At 36.8% G+C, this 17622-nt stretch overlaps 2 protein-coding genes and 2 pseudogenes across 2 annotated transcripts; 2 read left to right on the top strand and 2 right to left on the bottom strand.

Annotated features, from left to right (window-relative positions):
• Positions 1 to 4248: 4248 nt before the first annotated feature.
• LOC142547332 (NAC domain-containing protein 17-like) lies at positions 4249 to 7734 on the top strand (annotated as a pseudogene).
• A 2389-nt stretch (positions 7735 to 10123) lies between these two features.
• Positions 10124 to 11069, top strand: LOC142547331 (ATP synthase delta chain, chloroplastic-like). The gene has a single exon (XM_075655581.1). It carries the CDS (start codon positions 10204 to 10206, stop codon positions 10951 to 10953), a length of 750 nt encoding a protein of 249 aa, XP_075511696.1. The 5' UTR covers positions 10124 to 10203; the 3' UTR covers positions 10954 to 11069.
• A 913-nt stretch (positions 11070 to 11982) lies between these two features.
• Positions 11983 to 14852, bottom strand: LOC142547330 (uncharacterized; annotated as a pseudogene).
• Positions 14853 to 15003: 151 nt separating this feature from the next.
• LOC142547329 (transcription factor TGA4-like) lies at positions 15004 to 17160 on the bottom strand. Its single transcript, XM_075655579.1, has 7 exons — positions 16738 to 17160; positions 16569 to 16643; positions 16422 to 16481; positions 16250 to 16327; positions 16089 to 16146; positions 15746 to 16017; positions 15004 to 15656 (listed from the first exon to the last, which is right to left on the bottom strand). The coding sequence occupies exons 1-7, from the start codon at positions 16864 to 16866 to the stop codon at positions 15249 to 15251; spliced, it is 1080 nt and encodes a 359-aa protein (XP_075511694.1). The 5' UTR covers positions 16867 to 17160; the 3' UTR covers positions 15004 to 15248.
• Positions 17161 to 17622: the final 462 nt, after the last annotated feature.

Raw genomic sequence — 17622 nt, 5'->3', positions numbered from 1 at the left:
TTGGTTCTGGCTCCTTTGTTTGAGTGAGCAATCGACTCACCACATTTTCAGCAACTGCTTGACCTGGAGATTTTTCTAGTTCATCAGTTTGAGTGACTTGTTCAGCAGAGATTTCTGGCTGAACTGGTGCTTCTTGTTGTTCTTGCATTGAATCTGGGAACTGACTCTTCAGCAGCAAGTGGTTCAACTAGTTCTTCAGATGGTATCTGAACTTCTTGTTCTGGTTGTTCAGTTGAAAGAGCAACTGATTCAGAATGTATTTCTTCTAGCTGAACTTCCAGAGCTACAGCCTGAATGATTTCATCAATGTTTGCAAAAGATAGTTCAGTTTAAGAATACAGCTGATATTCAACCTGAGAAGATTGAGGCATATCCTGAACTGGCTTTTCAGCAGCCGGTTGTGGAGATGGCTCGTTCTGTTGGGAGGAGGATGAATCTTTTTCTGCATTTGAATTGGAGGATTTGTCAGGAAGAACCAATTCCTGATCTTGTTCCCAAAATCTGATTTCCCTTTGTAGGCTACTAAGATCTGAGTCCAGTTGGGTGAACACAGCTCTATCATTATATGCAGTTGGACCGATGGGATTGTAGTTGGATTTTAGCTTTTCAACCATTCTTGTCAGCTTTTTGGCTCGAATTTGATCAAAGAAATATTTTTGCATTTCCAATGCCTGGCCAATAGTAGCAGATTTGACTATTTTCAGCACAATTGCTTCAAATTTAATAAACTTTTTCAGTTGGGATTTGTGCTTCAACTCTTTGGCAAAAATTTCAGTCCTAAAACTCTTCCAGCTATCAAAAGATTTTAGTTTCGATGTGGCAAATGCATTTACCTGTTCCCAAACCAGGTCAATGTGAGTTTGGATGGTATTAGATGGCCTTGGTTCTTCAACCAGCTTGCCCTTTCCTTTTTTAGTTGTGAGAATGTGAGGAATATCCAAACCAGAGTGAGTGGTTTCCACTGGTTCCCTCAATATAACACCTTTAGATCTGGCCCGAGGCAAAATGGTAGGTCGATTTACATGAGTCAAAGGAGCTCTTACCTTAGTGGGCGCCTTTTGTTTAATAACTGAATCATCAGGTGGGACTACCTGCAAAGGGATAGCCTGAATAGGTTGTTGGGCAGCTGATTGAGTAATTTTCTCAGTTGGGATGACTTCCATCGCTGTTATTGGTTTAGTTCTTTGCGTCCTCGGTCTCTTGACAAGTTTAGGAGAAGGAGTTTTCTTCGAATCTGATTCACTGATAATCAGTTTTCGTTTTGCAGTCTTCAGTTGGGCCAAAGTCTTGGTCTTCTTGATTGGTGTTGGAGCAGATGGTTGTATTCCAACCTCCTGTTTGGTTTTCAAAAACTGTTTGGGAGAAATGTCCAGTTTGGTCTTTGGCGGTAAGATGTTCTTGGCATTGAATACCTTGAACTTTGATGATTTTCCAGCATTGTCAGCTACCAATCCTTTTAGTTTTAGAAGATAACTGATTGGAATAGCAAAGCCTCTTGACTGTTTGATAGATTGAAGCATATTCCTCAGAATATTGAAAATAATATGCCTCCAGTTAGCTTTCTTCTCTCCCATGATGATGGTCATTACTTGGAATTTTTCAAGAGTAAGGGCAGCATAGGAGCCAGCCTTAGCCAATATGCCTTTTGCCACAATGTCGGCTAATAATTGAATTTCTGATTTCAGCTCTTTCTTTGGATCGGAAACTTTGATTTTCCGCCCATCAGCAGACAGCAAAGATTGCATTTCCTCAATGTCAGATGTTTTGACTTCAGAAAAACTGACGTACCCATCAGTTGGTAAAGAGAAAATTTCTCCAAAATCCTCTTCAGATAGGATCAACAGTTGATTATTGAAGGTTACAGAGATACTTCCATCAGTAGTGACGAACCCCTTCCTTCTCTAACGTACATCTCATACTCTGGTCAGAGATTCCATACACTATTATTTCATCAGATCCCACAGGATATCCACACCCGTAGGTGAGAGGTGAATTCCCGACTACAATGCACTGGCTCCTACGTGTCGCAACTATACCCAATCTCGCCACTTGATGACCCTCCTGGAGTCGGTAAACGAGTCAAAGCACAGCCCTAGCTAGTATATAGAGCCTCAGTGTTGTCATGGGTCATAAGGACTAATGATGTACAATCATAACCACGGACTTATCATCTCGATGAATGATAACCACTTGGAAAGTCCTAGGGAGGGCAGTTCGGTATAATCATCATATGACTACCCATCTGCATGTTTGGACATCTCTATGCCCTTACCAAGAAACGAGGTATACAACATCACAGATACTAATCTCGAGCTCAAGCGACCTTTATCTATATTTTAGGCGGCTGAATCGATTAGGAATGAATTTAGATTATATAGTGTTTACAAATGAGTTCCAACATCAAATTACGATTCATTTGTATTAAAGTATAATCAAAGTCTTATCTATGTTGATGACATAAGTATACAGATAAAGAATAACAAACCATGAAATAATGAATTATATAAAAATTTATTAAAATTTAGTTAATAAATTCTCTAGCCAACAGTTGGCTTACAAGACATCTGCTCTAACAATAATATCGTCTGTTGTTGTCATCTTCACTACCGTTTCTGCAGGATAAAAAACTTAAAGTCTCGTGTGTCTTGGTCGACTGGTGCCAGGGTCAATGGTTAAATCCTGGACTTGTATTCAGTTGTCTTTGATCCAGTTAGAAATTCATTTTCATGTTCGCTTGCGGAGAACATGTTGCAGATTAGTTTACATCCATGTTTTGCATGTAATTAGAGTTTGCTTAGGTTTTAGTTGTGGGGAAATGTAATATATTAAGAGTAGGTCTCTTGTGAAACGGTCTCACGAATCTTTAATTGTGAAACGGGTCAACCCTACCGATATTCACAATAAAAAGTAATACTCATAGCATAAAAAATAATACTATTTCATTGATGACTCAAATAAGAGATCTGTCTCACAATATACGATTCGTGAGACCGTCTCATACAAGTTTTTGTCATATATTAAATTGTTTGTGTCCAATATTTATAATTTTATGAAAAACAGTTGTATGCTTAATTCTAAGAAAAATGGATGGAAAAAACAAAATTCCGTTGTTAACAAAAAATTGCCATTTACTACCTTTGCCCCTTTTTAGATATCATATTATATACAATTAGATATTTTAATGTAATTTTCTACTACTTTAATCTATGAACCATTTAAAAACTATTATCAACTAAATTTAAATATTTTTTAAATAATGATATCATAAAAATTTCAAAGATAAAGCAATTGTGATTCAAAGTTTTATTTTATAATCGGTTGAATAATTGATTAATCGTATCAATTTAGGCCGCGTTTGGTTCGGTGGATTAGGTAGGTTTATTTTTTTTTAACCTACCTAATCACTTGTTTGGTACGTTTTTTATTTAACCAAGTCAATCCCTCCTATGAATGATTAGGTTATATTAGGTAGGTTAAAATAATACATCCTCACCCCCTAGGATTATTTATCTCACTCTTAATACATACTATTTTTCCAATTTTACCCTTCTCCTAAATTCAAACTCATCACCACTTCCTTCCACCGACCGCCCACCGGAAACCCCGCCAAAGGCCGGCCACCGCCGCTGGCCACCGCCGGCAACCGCCGACCACCTCCGCCGGCAACCGTTGGCCACCTCCGTTGGTCACCGCCGGCCACCGCCGGCCACCTCTGGCCACAACCGCCGCCGTTTCCGGCAGCCACCACCGCTTCCGGCCGACAGTCGTCGCCGATTCGGGCCGACCGTCGCCGCCGCCTCTGTCGGACCGCCGTCGCCGGAGTGGAGAAGAAAAAAAAAAGAGGAAAGGGCAATTTTGTCTTTTCATCAAAAAATTCAAAATTATCCTATACTTAAAAATCAAACCAAACAAAATACTATTTTACACCATATATTACATTTCTACGACAATCATTTTTTTATCATTTACATACTAATCATTAGTTTATTTTATCCTCCAAACCAAATGCTGCCTTAATGTTTCATTAGAGATAGAATGGTATAATTTTAAATTATTTACTTTTTATTTTTAAAAAATCTTAAAATCTTTGAAAAAAATAAAAATCAAAACAACAAATTCGAAAAAAAACTGGAAAATACTATATTTTTAAATCTTGTACTTTTGCTACAGTGCCACACTTAAAGCTCAGTGCACTTCACTCACACCAAAGTAAAACCCATTGTCTGTATTAAAACCAAATTTTCTCAAGATTTCGAGTCCGCACAATTCATTGCTGGTATATCCTTCTTTGACCAAATCGCTTTCCTTCATTCACCCCCTTGTCTTCTAGGGTTTCGCGATTCATTCATTTACTAGAAAACCCACTTGTAATTTTTGAGGTTTTTTTGTCGGTCGATCGATGAAGTTGAATCCGGGTTCTGATTGTTTTGGGAACGGAGAAAGGTTTCCTCCGGGATTCAGGTTCCACCCCACCGATGAGGAACTCGTGCTTTTCTATCTTAAGAGGAAAATATGCAAGAAACGATACGGTCTTGATGTTATAGCAGAAACTGATGTTTACAAGTGGGATCCGGAGGAGTTGCCAGGTAATATCAGTATTGCCTTCGTTTTTACTAGCTACGAATCCAAAAAAAATTTAAGTTTTGGATTTAGTTCTAAAAGAGTTATGTTCTTGGATCCTCCCCTGGCTGCTATCAGAATTATTTTTTACTGTTTAGATGATCTTTATTATGTTTTTTTTTCTTTATCTGGATTAGCTCTGACCTTTTGATAATTGTTTTTTTCTTTTTTTCCGAGGTGATGTGCAGTGGGTTTATCGTCTGTTGTCCTTTTTTTTTTCCCAGATTGTTTCTGGTGTTATAGATCTGTACTTAATTCGCGTAGCGCTGATTATAGTTAGTAAGTCAACGCGATGTATGGTTAGTTTGTCTGATTTTTTATTTCGGTTTTCTGATCGAGATTCAGGTTTATTTGATCTGTCAATTGTATTTTTTACCAGTGAAATCGGATGGGGCAGATTATTTGTATTTGATGCTAAGCAATTTGTTCAATCTCTTATTAGGAAAAATGAAACTGAAATGAGAGCTGCGTTGGTAATATAACTTGTGTTTACGTGGTGAATATGCTTCTTTGTGATAGCGTATTGCTGCAACCTTTTTTTGGAAGAAATCAATCCTTGATTTATAGTCTGAATCCTATGTGTTTTGGTGATTTGTACCGGTGTTATTTTTGCATGGTTATGTGCACAAGCGGTTGAGTCATGTAGGCAACAAATATATGTATCCAGTGGCGGAGCCAAGGTGGGGGCGGGTAGATGAGACCGCCCCCTCAATGTTTTAATGTCATTGACTAGGGATATAAAATTAATAATATTTGTTTCACTTCCTCCTAATATTTGCTCTTGCCCGCACTGAATTTTTTTTAAAATTTTTTGCCACCTCAACCTTATTTTCTGGTTCCGTCCCTGTATGTATCAGAGTTTAAGTATTGGTCTGGTTGTTATCCGCTTTGTCATTTGTGTTTGCCAACTCTTATTGGCACAGGATTGAAATTGTTAAATTATGAATGACTTGTGGGATATTATCGTGTATCCAGGCATGACATTTTTTTGAGGTTGATATTTTTCTATTCTTGTTTGAAATCTGTGCCATTTATTTGTATTGTCGAAACTTTCATAATCACGTCTTGATCCTTCTATTTACACTCCTTTCACATTATGAAATGCAGGATTATCAAAATTGAAAACTGGTGACAGGCAATGGTTTTTCTTCTGTCCTAGAGACAGGAAATACACAAATGCAGCAAGATCCAGCAGAGCAACGATGCATGGATATTGGAAAGCAACTGGAAAGGACCGTGCAATCACTTGTGGATCTTGTTCTGTTGGTAATAAGAAGACTCTTGTTTTCTACAGAGGTCGTGCACCTTGCGGAAAGCGCACAGATTGGGTGATGCATGAATATACTTTGGATGAAGAAGAGCTTAAAAAATGTTCAAATCCTTTGGATTACCATGCTTTATGCAAGGTGTACAAGAAAAGTGGGCCTGGGCCCAAAAACGGTGAGCAATACGGTGCAATTTTTCGGGAGGAAGACTGGGAGGAGGACAATCTTGAAGTTCAATCCATTGTCGAACTGGAGAACCTGGTTAAGAAATCTAATGAAATCGCACCTATTGAACATCTTAGTCCAGTTAATTGCCAACATCAATCCTTACTAGATGATCTTGAGGAGATCATGAACCAAATAGAAGAGGAGCCACTAAGCCCCCTTAAGCATCTTGATGTTGATTGTGGCCATGGCGTCGACCTTTTTGCTGGCCAGGAGGTAGCTCATAGTCCTTTAATAACCAGTCATTTGAGGGACGTGTCTTTACCAGTGCTTCAACCATGCGACCATCAAACTTTTGTACAGACTAGATTTGACCTTACACAGTCAGGCACAACTCAATTTCAAATCTATGAGGCACCTGAAGCCACTTCTATTTCAAATATTAATCGTTTAGATCATCCGGAAGCTGATGAGAATTTTCTTGAAGGTTTTCTTGAAATGAATGATCTAATTGGTCCCAAACCAACCACTAAAAATCTTGCATTGGATGACTTAGAGAAGCTGGAGGTTGATGGTTTTAGTGAGTTCGATCTTTTCCAAGATGCATCCTTATCCATTCCTGAATTTGGGATAGATGAGTCTGCGCAAATTTCTCAACAATACTTGAATGATTTTGAAAATGAAGTTATGAACCCAATTTCAAGCTTGTACTTCGAAAATAATGGAAATGGGAAGGTAAATCACCTGTTGCAGTCCCAATCAAATGATGAATATACGGTCAACTCTCAGCTGTGGACACATGAACATGGATTCAGTGTAATCAATGCCGTGGAAGAAAATCAAGGTTCGTTCCTTCATCAACTGCAGGTACTGAAGTTATTGTGAACTTCGGTGATGCCATATTTGAACAGATACAAATGTATCGTTGATTTTGCTTCATTTTTCTTTTCATGGCTGCTAAACATTTATTTGCTTCGTAAACCAAAACCCCGCATGTTTTTGTGCTTGCACACCGTCTATTCTCGTTTTTCTAAAATCTAATGGAGCTCTTGATCAGATGAATGGTATGGAAGACCATGTCATCTTCAAGATGGTGAAAAACTCTCATGTCCACGTGAAACGGGGGAGTTTGTTCCACCTCAAGAGCTCTTCATCAGATGAAATTAATATTGGACTCTATTCTAATCGTTTAGCCATTTATTTTTTGGCATGTATAGGCTTGGTACATCAGAATCAAAGTAACGATTTTGAAACTCATTTTCCCGGATTGAATGAAAACGGAAGCAACAAACAGGACGATGGCACAGACTCATGGTTTTCTTCTGCCCTCTGGTCTTTCGTGGAGTCTATACCTACAACTCCCGCTTCTGCTTCTTCTGTTGACAGCGCTTTGGTAAATAGGGCTTTTGAACGTATGTCTAGTTTTAGTAGGGTAAGATTAAATGCTAGAAACTCGAATGTAGCTGCAGGCTATGCCTCTGCAACCTCAAGAAAATCGAGATATGGATTTCTTTGTTTTTCTTTACTTGGCATTTTGTGTGCTATATTTGGGCTGCTGATTGGAACTTCTATGAGAGTGATCAGTTGAGTTATATGTACATGGAAAGTTTTGTTTGCTGTAAATGAGTATAAATCTCAATTAAGATTTGCAATGGGATAATTTATCATGCTGCACCTGTTGAGATACCACTGAGTGCTGTAATTAGTGACAAATCATGTGAGTGATGGATCAGACAAAGTGAATGTGAATTGTCACTGTGAAATTTTGCATGATCCATAAGCATCATACAAAGCGCATGATGCCATGTCAGAATTGTCGAAAGCGCAAAAAACGCCCGCTTAAGCGCGAAGTGTACAGCCCGCGTTTCAGTACACTCCAAAGCGCACGACTTCCATGAAGCGTGGTTTTTTTTTTTTTAGCTTTGCGCTTTGAGTGCGCTTCATTTAAGAAAAACAGTTTTGTTTTTTGTTTTAAAAAATCTGACATATGAGAAATCGTCCACTTAAAGTGTGATTTCTCGTCTATTTATTAAAAAATAGAGCAGGGAAAATCCTAGTATCTTGTTGATTCTGCCCCACGACGCCTCTGCCTTGCATCGCTTTTGCTTTTTGTCATCACATTTTAATATTTGATACTTGGATGTTGAAATATGATATTTTTAGATTTTATTTTTATCTTTTTTAGAATATTTTATTTATTGCGATTTAATTCCATAAATAGTGGGCTTCACTTTTTTGCTTCAAGTCTCAGGACACCTGAGCACTTAAATGACAACTATGTGCCATGTGTAGCATAGAATATACCTTTATGTCACCTACAAATCATCTATCGCTATTTATGACACGATGAAAACTGTCCCCAAATAAATCATCTTGCTCAGCCACGTGTTATGTAATTGGGCGGGAATATTTGCAACCCTAGTAGAACTTTTGAAATATTAACATTTGTGGTTTTTTCTTCATCATCTCATGAATTTAAATCCAATTGTCGTGTTCTACTCGAACCTCATGCAACATCAACTCCTGAGGGAACCGTGATATGATGATTCCAACTCCCTGGATTAAAATCCCATTGCCATGTTCTATTCATCCTCCATGCATAGTCTTCTTCGGTGTGAGCCGTGATATGGTAATCCCAAGGACCAGTGTCGATCACATAATATGTCTGAGTTGACTGTTCATTGACGTGATAAATAGAAGGTCCCGCTTGATTTAAACCTACGGTTCCCAAACCTTGCGTTATTAACGACATGACTGCATCAAAATTGTAATCACTTGTGTTCTGTAACACTGGCGATGTATCAACATACAAGTACATGCAATCCAGTGTGGGAAAATCAAACATAAATTGTAGACTATCATCACCTGTGATATAGACATGCTCTTCAATGTAACGAGACAACGAACTATAAGAATATTTCGTTGACAATTTGATGCAGAATTTTGATGGGTCGATCTCCAGCATGCGATGCACATAGTTTACCAATTGGGAAAATGTAATAGACCGTGGTATTTTCATGGGCCTGGTCGCAGGGATACTATATCCAGCCCTACTATCTTCAATAATCACGTAGCCACCTACGTAAAATAAGACCCTTATAGTATCCATGTCTTGAGCGAAAACTAATATATAATATCATACAATCACAAAAAAAATTTAATTATAAGTTTATTAGACATATATTAAAATATATTTATATTGACTTAAATTTCAAAAATCACTTAAATAATTAATAATATTTTATTAAAATAAATATTGTCAAATCAATTTAATTATAAAATAAATTTATTCAAACATATGTTTCTATTTATAATAAAAAAAAATATGTTACGAAAATTTATTTTACGATATAAAATAATATTTTTCAAAATTATTTTGTATATAACCACTTAATTTAATTTGACAAAAAAATTTAAATAATTTACTTATATTAAATTTTTAAGTAAGTTATTTTAAAATATAAAAATATATTAATTAAAATTATTAATTTCTTATATCATTTTGCAATAGCATAAATTTATTTCTAATATTATATAAATTATATTAAAGTGACCGAAACAATAGAGTAATTAAACATTATTTAATAGTATAAATTTTTATAAAAAATTATAACATACTTATCAAAATAATTTATAATTCCATTAGTATTAAGTACAATAATATTAACTCATTTTTATATTAAATTAAATTAATTATATTGCGCAAAGAAGTTGAGGAATTGCGCGGAATTTAAAGGAATCAGTAACAGATTCCTAGAACCCGTGACTACGTGTCACGGATTCTGAATCCGTGATTCCTTTGATTTTTCTTTTTTTCTTTTTAAAAAAATTTAGAATTCGGGAAAAACTTATTCATTGTAATATTTTTACAACCATCTCTATTTTACAATATTTTAATGAATTTTTTTAAATAATATTATTTTTTTAAAAAGCCTTGTCTTATGTGTCTTTAGTCGATAAATGTTATAGTTTTTTTTTTAAAAAAAATTGATCGATTTATATTGGATAGGACACGTGTCAATTTCTAATCTTATCCAGATAAGATTCCATCCTTCACCACATTTCTATCATGCTCTTGATTACAATCCAAAATCCCCCATTTTTCACTACTTCCACCTTCCTCCTCCTCCCCACCACCACCACCACAGCTACAATGGCCGCCGCCCTTCAGCAAACTCCAATAACTTTCCAGTCTCGTTCGCTGCCGTCATCGCAACTGCAGCAATCCACGCGAAAAATCAAGCTCTCCCTCTCAACCCTACTCCTCCCCAAGCTCAACCTGAAATCGCGCCAATCCCGACGCCGCACAGGTGGAGGCGGTTCATCCGGAGCAAGAATGGCCGAATCCGCCGCTGGAAGCTACGCCAATGCTCTGGCCGACGTGGCCAAGTCCAACAACACACTCGACCAAACCAGCTCGGACCTCGAAGCGATCGACAAGGTCTTCTCCGACGAAGCGGTGATGAATTTCTTCATAAACCCCACGGTCACGGAGGAGGATAAGGCCAAAATAATCGATAAGATATCCAATAAGTCGAAGCTGCTGCCGCACGTTGCGAATTTCCTCAAAATTCTGGTGGAGATGAAGAGGGTGGATATGATAAGAGAAATAATCAAGGAATTCGATGTGGTGTACAACAAATTGACGGAGACGGAGCTGGCGGTGGTGAGCTCGGTGGTGGAGCTGGAGTCTCAGCATCTGGCGCAGATCGCGAAGAGCGTGCAGAAATTGACGGGGGCGAGGAACGTGAGGATCAAAACCAAGATCGACCCGACACTGGTGGCCGGGTTCACGATCCGGTATGGGAATTCGGGTTCGAAATTGGTCGACATGAGCGTGAAGAAGCAACTTGAGGAGATTGCAGGGCAGCTAGATCTTGGAGACATTCAACTAGCTGTGTAATTTCATTTTTCATCTTTTTTTTTTCTTTTTTCAATTTTTCGGGAAGTATAAATATATAATTTGTAAGGATTTGATTCATTTGGAGAATATATACATATATATATATATATATATATGTGTGTTTGATATTCCATACCATTGCTTTAACCTGAGTTTGGTGGTTGGGATTGGAGTGGGGATTGATGAGGTATCCAGATTTATCCAACTTTTGACTATATTTTGATAATATTAATTTAAACATTAGGGCTGAGTTTGGGTTTGGCATATTTCATTTACTCAAAACATACGATACGTGTGATGAACGTTAAATCATGATTTTTCATCAGCACATCATAGTTGAATGATTGATCATATTTATTCAGTACTTATGTCATGTGCTAAATAGATAAAAGACATTACTCGTGGTAAAAACATGAACAAAACCTTGAGTTTGATATATTTGATAAAATGGTCATAGATTGCTCCACTCACGCTTAGTCTATGGTACCAAACATCATATAAATAATCTTCCTACGTATATTTTCGTTGATTTTTTATTTTTTTTTCATTCACATAATTGGATTAGAAAAAATGGATTACTATTTGTCACTAGATGGAAGAGATGCTCAGTTTTAATTCTGCTTCAACGAGGCCTAGGGGTTCCAATCATTTACACTAAATAATTAATTAATCATGACAATCAACTTTTAATCCAATCAAATCAGATTATTTATCGCAACATAAATTATACTGATTGCCTTATTTATTGACATTAGAAGCATAAAACGTAACATGAGATGAATATCCAAACTGCATTCAAGAGCCTCTCAAAATAACATCAGTTGGAGTCAATGGAACATCAGATGAAAATGTTCCATGTACAACAGGAATCAAGAAGGCTAATCTTTGAAGAATACGAGAATTCAATTCACCAAATCACATGAATAAAGCCCTCACAAATTTAACAGCGTTAGTACTCCTTTTCGCATACTCAGAACTCTCGAATCTCGAACGCGGAAGAGAAATGTGAAACATGAACTTGTGTTAGGGGAAACATGTGTTGTGGTACATATCTTATATTCCAATTCACTGTGTTCTGACCGGTAACTTAAGAATTATTACATACAACATGAATTATGTTTCATTTTTTCTTTAGATTAGTAGGAAGATAATATACATATGATTTCCCTTCAATGACTTTACACAAATAAATCGATGTATACCTTGTAAAAATAGAGGATTGAATAATTACAGGTGTTGAGATGGATTATGACCTACAACTTGTTATCTTCATCTTGTTCAAGTTGAAGACCCTCTGCTGCCAGAAGCTGGTCGATGATCTTCTTCCCTTCTTCTGCCTTTCTCCGCATTAAATCCCTTTTTCGAAGAACAAGGGTATGCCGTCTTAGAGTGCTGTTGAAGTTCTCCAAGGATGTTTTTTCCTCTTTCACCAGTATCTTCCTTTCTTCTTCAGGGTCAATCTGAAATTCCATAAACATCATATGCAGGTTTTGCAAGTTCGTAATTAAAAAGTTACAATATAGACAAGCACTTGCCACATTCACTATTCAATCAAACCCTCTTTCATCAAGTACCTAGAGGCTGAAGTTTTTGGATTCCTAGTTATACAAATAAAAAAACTACTTTACCTTCGTTCGAGCAAGACGACGTGCTCGTAGATTTAATTCCAGCTGTTGTTGCTCAGCCCAAGCTGCAATGGCCATATCTCCTCTCTGGTCAAATGCTTTTCTCTTCTTCACAAGCCAATCCATCCATGCTTGAGATGCCTGATAAATAACAAACCTCGATGCAGTTAGATGCATCACAAAACATGTAGATTAGAAATCCAAATAGCGCATAAAACACATCATTGTCACTGTCATCATTCTAAATGACATGCTGTTGTTGTATGAATACTAAATGACAATTTCATGAGAACAAAAAGGTTTTGTCTAAGACCACTTTAAAAAAATAGATAACCTAGACCCTAAAATCTCTCTTTAAATTTATAATGCATTTGGAGTCAAGTTTACTGAAAAAGCAGACAGAAGCTTAGTTTTCATCATTCCTAAACACATTCACCCCGTATCTGAAAAAAGTTGATGCACTTGGTATCCAATACATAAGTAAACATCAACAAGTATTAGAAAGGAATTTTTCACCTTCATCGGGTTTACACGGTTATCAGTATCATATTGCTTCCTTCTCTCATCATCAACAAGAAGCTCATAAGCAGCCTGAATCTTTATAAATCCTGCTTCAGCTGTTTCCCCTTCATCCAAAGTTCCTCTACCATCATACACTAGAAAGATAAAAGTGGTACATTAGCAAGGCCTACATATATATATATATATATATATAATGTTTTGAAAGATGCAAAAATATTTTTCAAGAGGATTGAAAATTATAGCTCCACGCTCTGTACTCAGAAATGTTGGAAGAGAAAAATTAGGTACCTAACTAGGAAAGGTACTTTGGATTCATTCAAATTATAAAAAATTATTCAATACCAAAAAGTTTCAATTTGTTCAAGCCATATATAGGATTTAAGAACATGTATAAACATATATACATGTCTTAGTATTACAATGGAAGAAATAAACTGCAGATGCACCACAGTGTAGAAGATTGAAGATAACGGACAAATCATCAGGATGATAGAATTTGGCCAGACGCCTGTATGCTATCTTTATTCGTTCCTCATCTGCATTCCTTTCCAGTTCTGATTTGGAAAGTCGAGCATAAGTCACCACACCCAAGAACAATAAAAAAGAAAAAAGAAAAATAAGAAGTCACTTGGTAAAAAACGAGAAAATATACATGATTTATAGATGTTTGAGACAAGTTTGTTTAAATAATAAGCCAAAGCCAACACTTGAAGCGCCTAAAAAGAACAAAAAAAGAAGCTGCGTACATCAGTTTTCACTCCTGAGATTACAAACCCATTCATAAGTTGCAGTAGTTCATAGATGAAATTGAAATATTTGATGTTTACAGTTAGTCAAAGAAACCTTAGTTTAACTTCTACTTCACTGTCATCATTTCCTGTCGATCCTTGCTTGCTAATTTCACTCTCAAATTTAAGAAAAAACAAAAAAAATACTTTTGCAGCTAAACGTTAATTATACCCTTTTACGAGTATACATCACCCTGTCTGATACATAATCCGGAGTTTACCTTGTCTCATGCTCAAGCCAAAAATGTGAAAACACAATAACAATTTGTGTTGCATGAAATTTTATATTTGAAGTGAGCCAACTTATCAGTTCAGGATGGTTTTTGCGGCTGCTGTTCGATTCGTTTTAGGATGATATATGATTCAAGCAGGCATAAACACAGAAGATGGGGAACTCAAAGCCATAAACATAAAGCTAAAATTAAACTACCAAGAGTTTCGTATGGAGATTTATCGTCGGTCCAATTACAAGCTCTGGAAGCCACCATCCTCCTATGATGATTCAATCTCACCCTCAGCCCATTCTTTCTATGCTCCCCCAATCTATCAAACCAAACAGCGAACACCGGTGAATACGGGCGAAGTCCTGAAATTGTTGCTGCTGGGGCTTTCAATCGACGAAACTTTAGTAATCGATCTGCAGCAGCAAGTCATCGAAGAGAACACAACCTGGGGTCTACACATCGCTCTCAAATTGCTCATGTTCCTCTATTCGAAACCCGGTAACAAAAGCTGAAAATTTTGATTTCCAACAAAGAAAAAAGGGGAAATTTTGACGGGATTGGTCAGATTGAAGCCGTGAGGAAGAGAATCGCAAGGGGGAAGTGTGCCAATTTGGTTTGTAGTTTTGTTTTATTGGAAATCTTTCAGCTTCCGTCGAATCTGATAATCACACACATGCTTTCATTCAATATTTTCCTCTTTACATTTTTTCTTAAATAAAAAAAAATTGAATTTTTCCAATGGATGCGATTCAAATATTAGTAGACAGTTGGCCAAAGAAACAGGATGAAACAAGAATATGTAACAAGAAAAAATACTCATTTATCAAACATATACCAGTTTCTTGAGCAGCACGGATTTATTATAATTGGTTCTTGAACTCGAAAACTCTCTTAAATTTTCAGGTATTAGTGCCATATATGCATATATTAATTACAACTTTTGAAATATCTCCAAGACTCAAACCATTCGTGCATACATATCTACAATATACCAAACTAATTCCAGTCACTTGCTAAGAACCACAACTAAAATTGCTAAATAAACCTACTCACTCACTCACACACACACACATACAAAAGGCCATAAACTACACTACAACTACAACTAGTGTAGATGAGCTCTGACTACCAATTAACTAGTAAATGTCATGATGCAGAAAATGGGAAGGCTGTTGGGGCTTGAGGCGACCACACCATAGAGAGTTGAGAGCCCGAAGACGTTGAAAATACTCGCCGAATATAAGCAAGCCTTTTGCTGCTTGGTGTGTTGACAATATACGAGACATTTGCTCTAGTGTTTGCTCTCGAAGGTGGTCCGCCTGTAGCACAAAACTTTCGAGTGATTCCAGCTTTTCGAGAGATGAAAGCATCTGAGCACCATAATTTCCGGTTCCAGCCGCCAGATAAGCGAAGCCCTGTGCCAGAGTTTGCTGCAACTTCTCCACTCCTAGTGATAGAGCATCCTCGGCTTGCACGCAGGAATGTCTCAACGTGCGAACCTTAACGACTTGCTGCTCATCCAGCCCCAGTTGAGGCATCACAACCTGATTATCGAGTACCAAACACTCGAAAATAAGTTACCAAAGACTAGATGAATAAAGATATCAAATGGAATAGCTAGTCTGCATGTTACGTTTATAAGAGTAGATGGTCTGAACCCTCCGATCCAAAGGAAGAACTGCTCGACCGACGTTTTCCATGCTCCATGCACTAAGTAGAACGCATCGGTCCTGGCAACGTCTCTTTTAATACGGAAGAGATTTCGATAATGGTTTAGTACATTCTGTACTATCATTCCCAGCTCTGGTTCACTAACTGGTAATTGTAGAACATTTCTTAGCTCGGATATTTTTCGTTCTTGCTCATCAATCCAGTTCCCGTATTCCACCTCAAACGCTGCAATTCCTGCATATTCATCACTATCATACCATTAAGACAGAACGCGATATAACGTAATTTTATCAAAAACCAAATACCTGAGTTCATAGGTCCATATATTTCGATATTTGCCGTAGATTTACAAGGTAACAGTCCCTACAACAAAAATGTAGACCATAATATGTTGTATAATATAAGCCTTTTGACAGGTTGCCCTTTCCTGGAATCTCTCCGGATTGCACCTGATTATAATATATACCTGCTGTCTAGCTTGCTCGAGTTCAAGTTGAAGCCGTGCCAGCTTCAAACGACTCGTTTCAAGTTTCTGTACATATGCCTGTCAACATAAGAGGATGTTACAACGAGCAGATTAAACTGAATAATTTCGGAAAGAACTAAGATTCAATAGAATCAATGAAATGTCCCTAAACCTTCTTTCGGAGGCGACTTTTCCTTGCTGCGGCACGATTTTGAGCCAAACGCCGTTGTATCTATTATTCGTTCATAAAATGTATATACACAGCCATTAGACAAGAAAAATGTTGTGCATATACATAAAGAGTTTTTGGTCTCATTACCTTCTCTGAATTATTCTTTGATGCTTGATTACCTTCATAGTTATCCTCAAGAGATTTATCAGATGTATTTTCAGACTAAAAAAACAAAGGAAAAATTTTGTAAGTACATATAGAACTAAGCAAGTAATCATCTTGAAAATGTAAATAACTTGCATCAATCCTTCTTCACCTTGTTATTCAGCATTGTGTCTGCCTCTGCTGCCATCAGGACATGGCCTTCAAACGTGTCGTCCCACGAACTAATTTGGTACGTCTCCATGGTGCTCGGGAGAGCGAACCGTGCAGTGGGAGTGGTCATGCTAGTTAGGCCAGAGAACAAGAAAGATCAGCCTTGGCACAGAAAAGTCAACCTTAAGCGGGATGCAACACAATGACAGCAGATCATCAGCAACCCGAAAATAGATCCTTCTGCCTCCGAATCAAAGTACAGCTCGTTCTTATCAACTGTCTGATCTCTGGTTTAGAAAAAGTGGTTGGCATCAACAAGAAAACATGCAGCTTATGAGTTGATGAACAGATTCTATGATCCAATAAAGGAGAGCAATCTTTGATTTGTTCACATAATATAAAGTGATTGATATGCTACTGATATGCTCATATATAATATGCTAGTTATAATTATAGATCTCACCTGCCATTAGCTTTGGTCTCAATCAGGCAAAGGTAAGGCAACTGATAAATTATATGACGAGACATAAAAAACTTTTCTTCTTTGAATAAAAAATGGTAAAGAATTGGATATTTTAATTATGTTTTCTCAGTATACCAATTTTATTTATCAATAGCTTGTAGCCCTTTCACTTTTAACTATTGATTGATGACTCGTAGCACATCTAACACCAATGTTTTGAGACGACGTCTCGAGTTTCATTATAACAAACATCTCCCCAATCTAAAAAAATGTCAATTTTATTTTCCGAATAATATACTTTTTTTATTAATTTATTATGAAAACAAATACTCATGTATCGATTGATAACTTGGAAGATTCTTTTTAAATCATTTTACTTTCTACATATATAAATACTTAATTTAATTTTTCCTATACTTAATA

The sequence above is a fragment of the Primulina tabacum genome, chromosome 5 (genome assembly GCF_025594145.1).
Source record: "Primulina tabacum isolate GXHZ01 chromosome 5, ASM2559414v2, whole genome shotgun sequence".
In the NCBI taxonomy this organism is placed as follows: Eukaryota; Viridiplantae; Streptophyta; class Magnoliopsida; order Lamiales; family Gesneriaceae; genus Primulina; species Primulina tabacum.
Note: the sequence above shows the minus strand (reverse complement) of the source record. Positions and strands in the feature narration are given on the sequence as shown.

Coding starts and splice junctions, on each gene's coding strand:
- LOC142547331 (XM_075655581.1), top strand. CDS start 10,204: ATGGCCGCCGCCCTTCAGCAAACTCCAATAACTTTCCAGTCTCGTTCG.
- LOC142547329 (XM_075655579.1), bottom strand. CDS start 16,866: ATGACCACTCCCACTGCACGGTTCGCTCTCCCGAGCACCATGGAGACG. Junction 16,328..16,421: donor AAAGTCGCCTCCGAAAGAAG/GTTTAGGGACAT, acceptor TTATGTTGACAG/GCATATGTACAGAAACTTGA. Junction 15,657..15,745: donor GACCATCTACTCTTATAAAC/GTAACATGCAGA, acceptor CTCGATAATCAG/GTTGTGATGCCTCAACTGGG.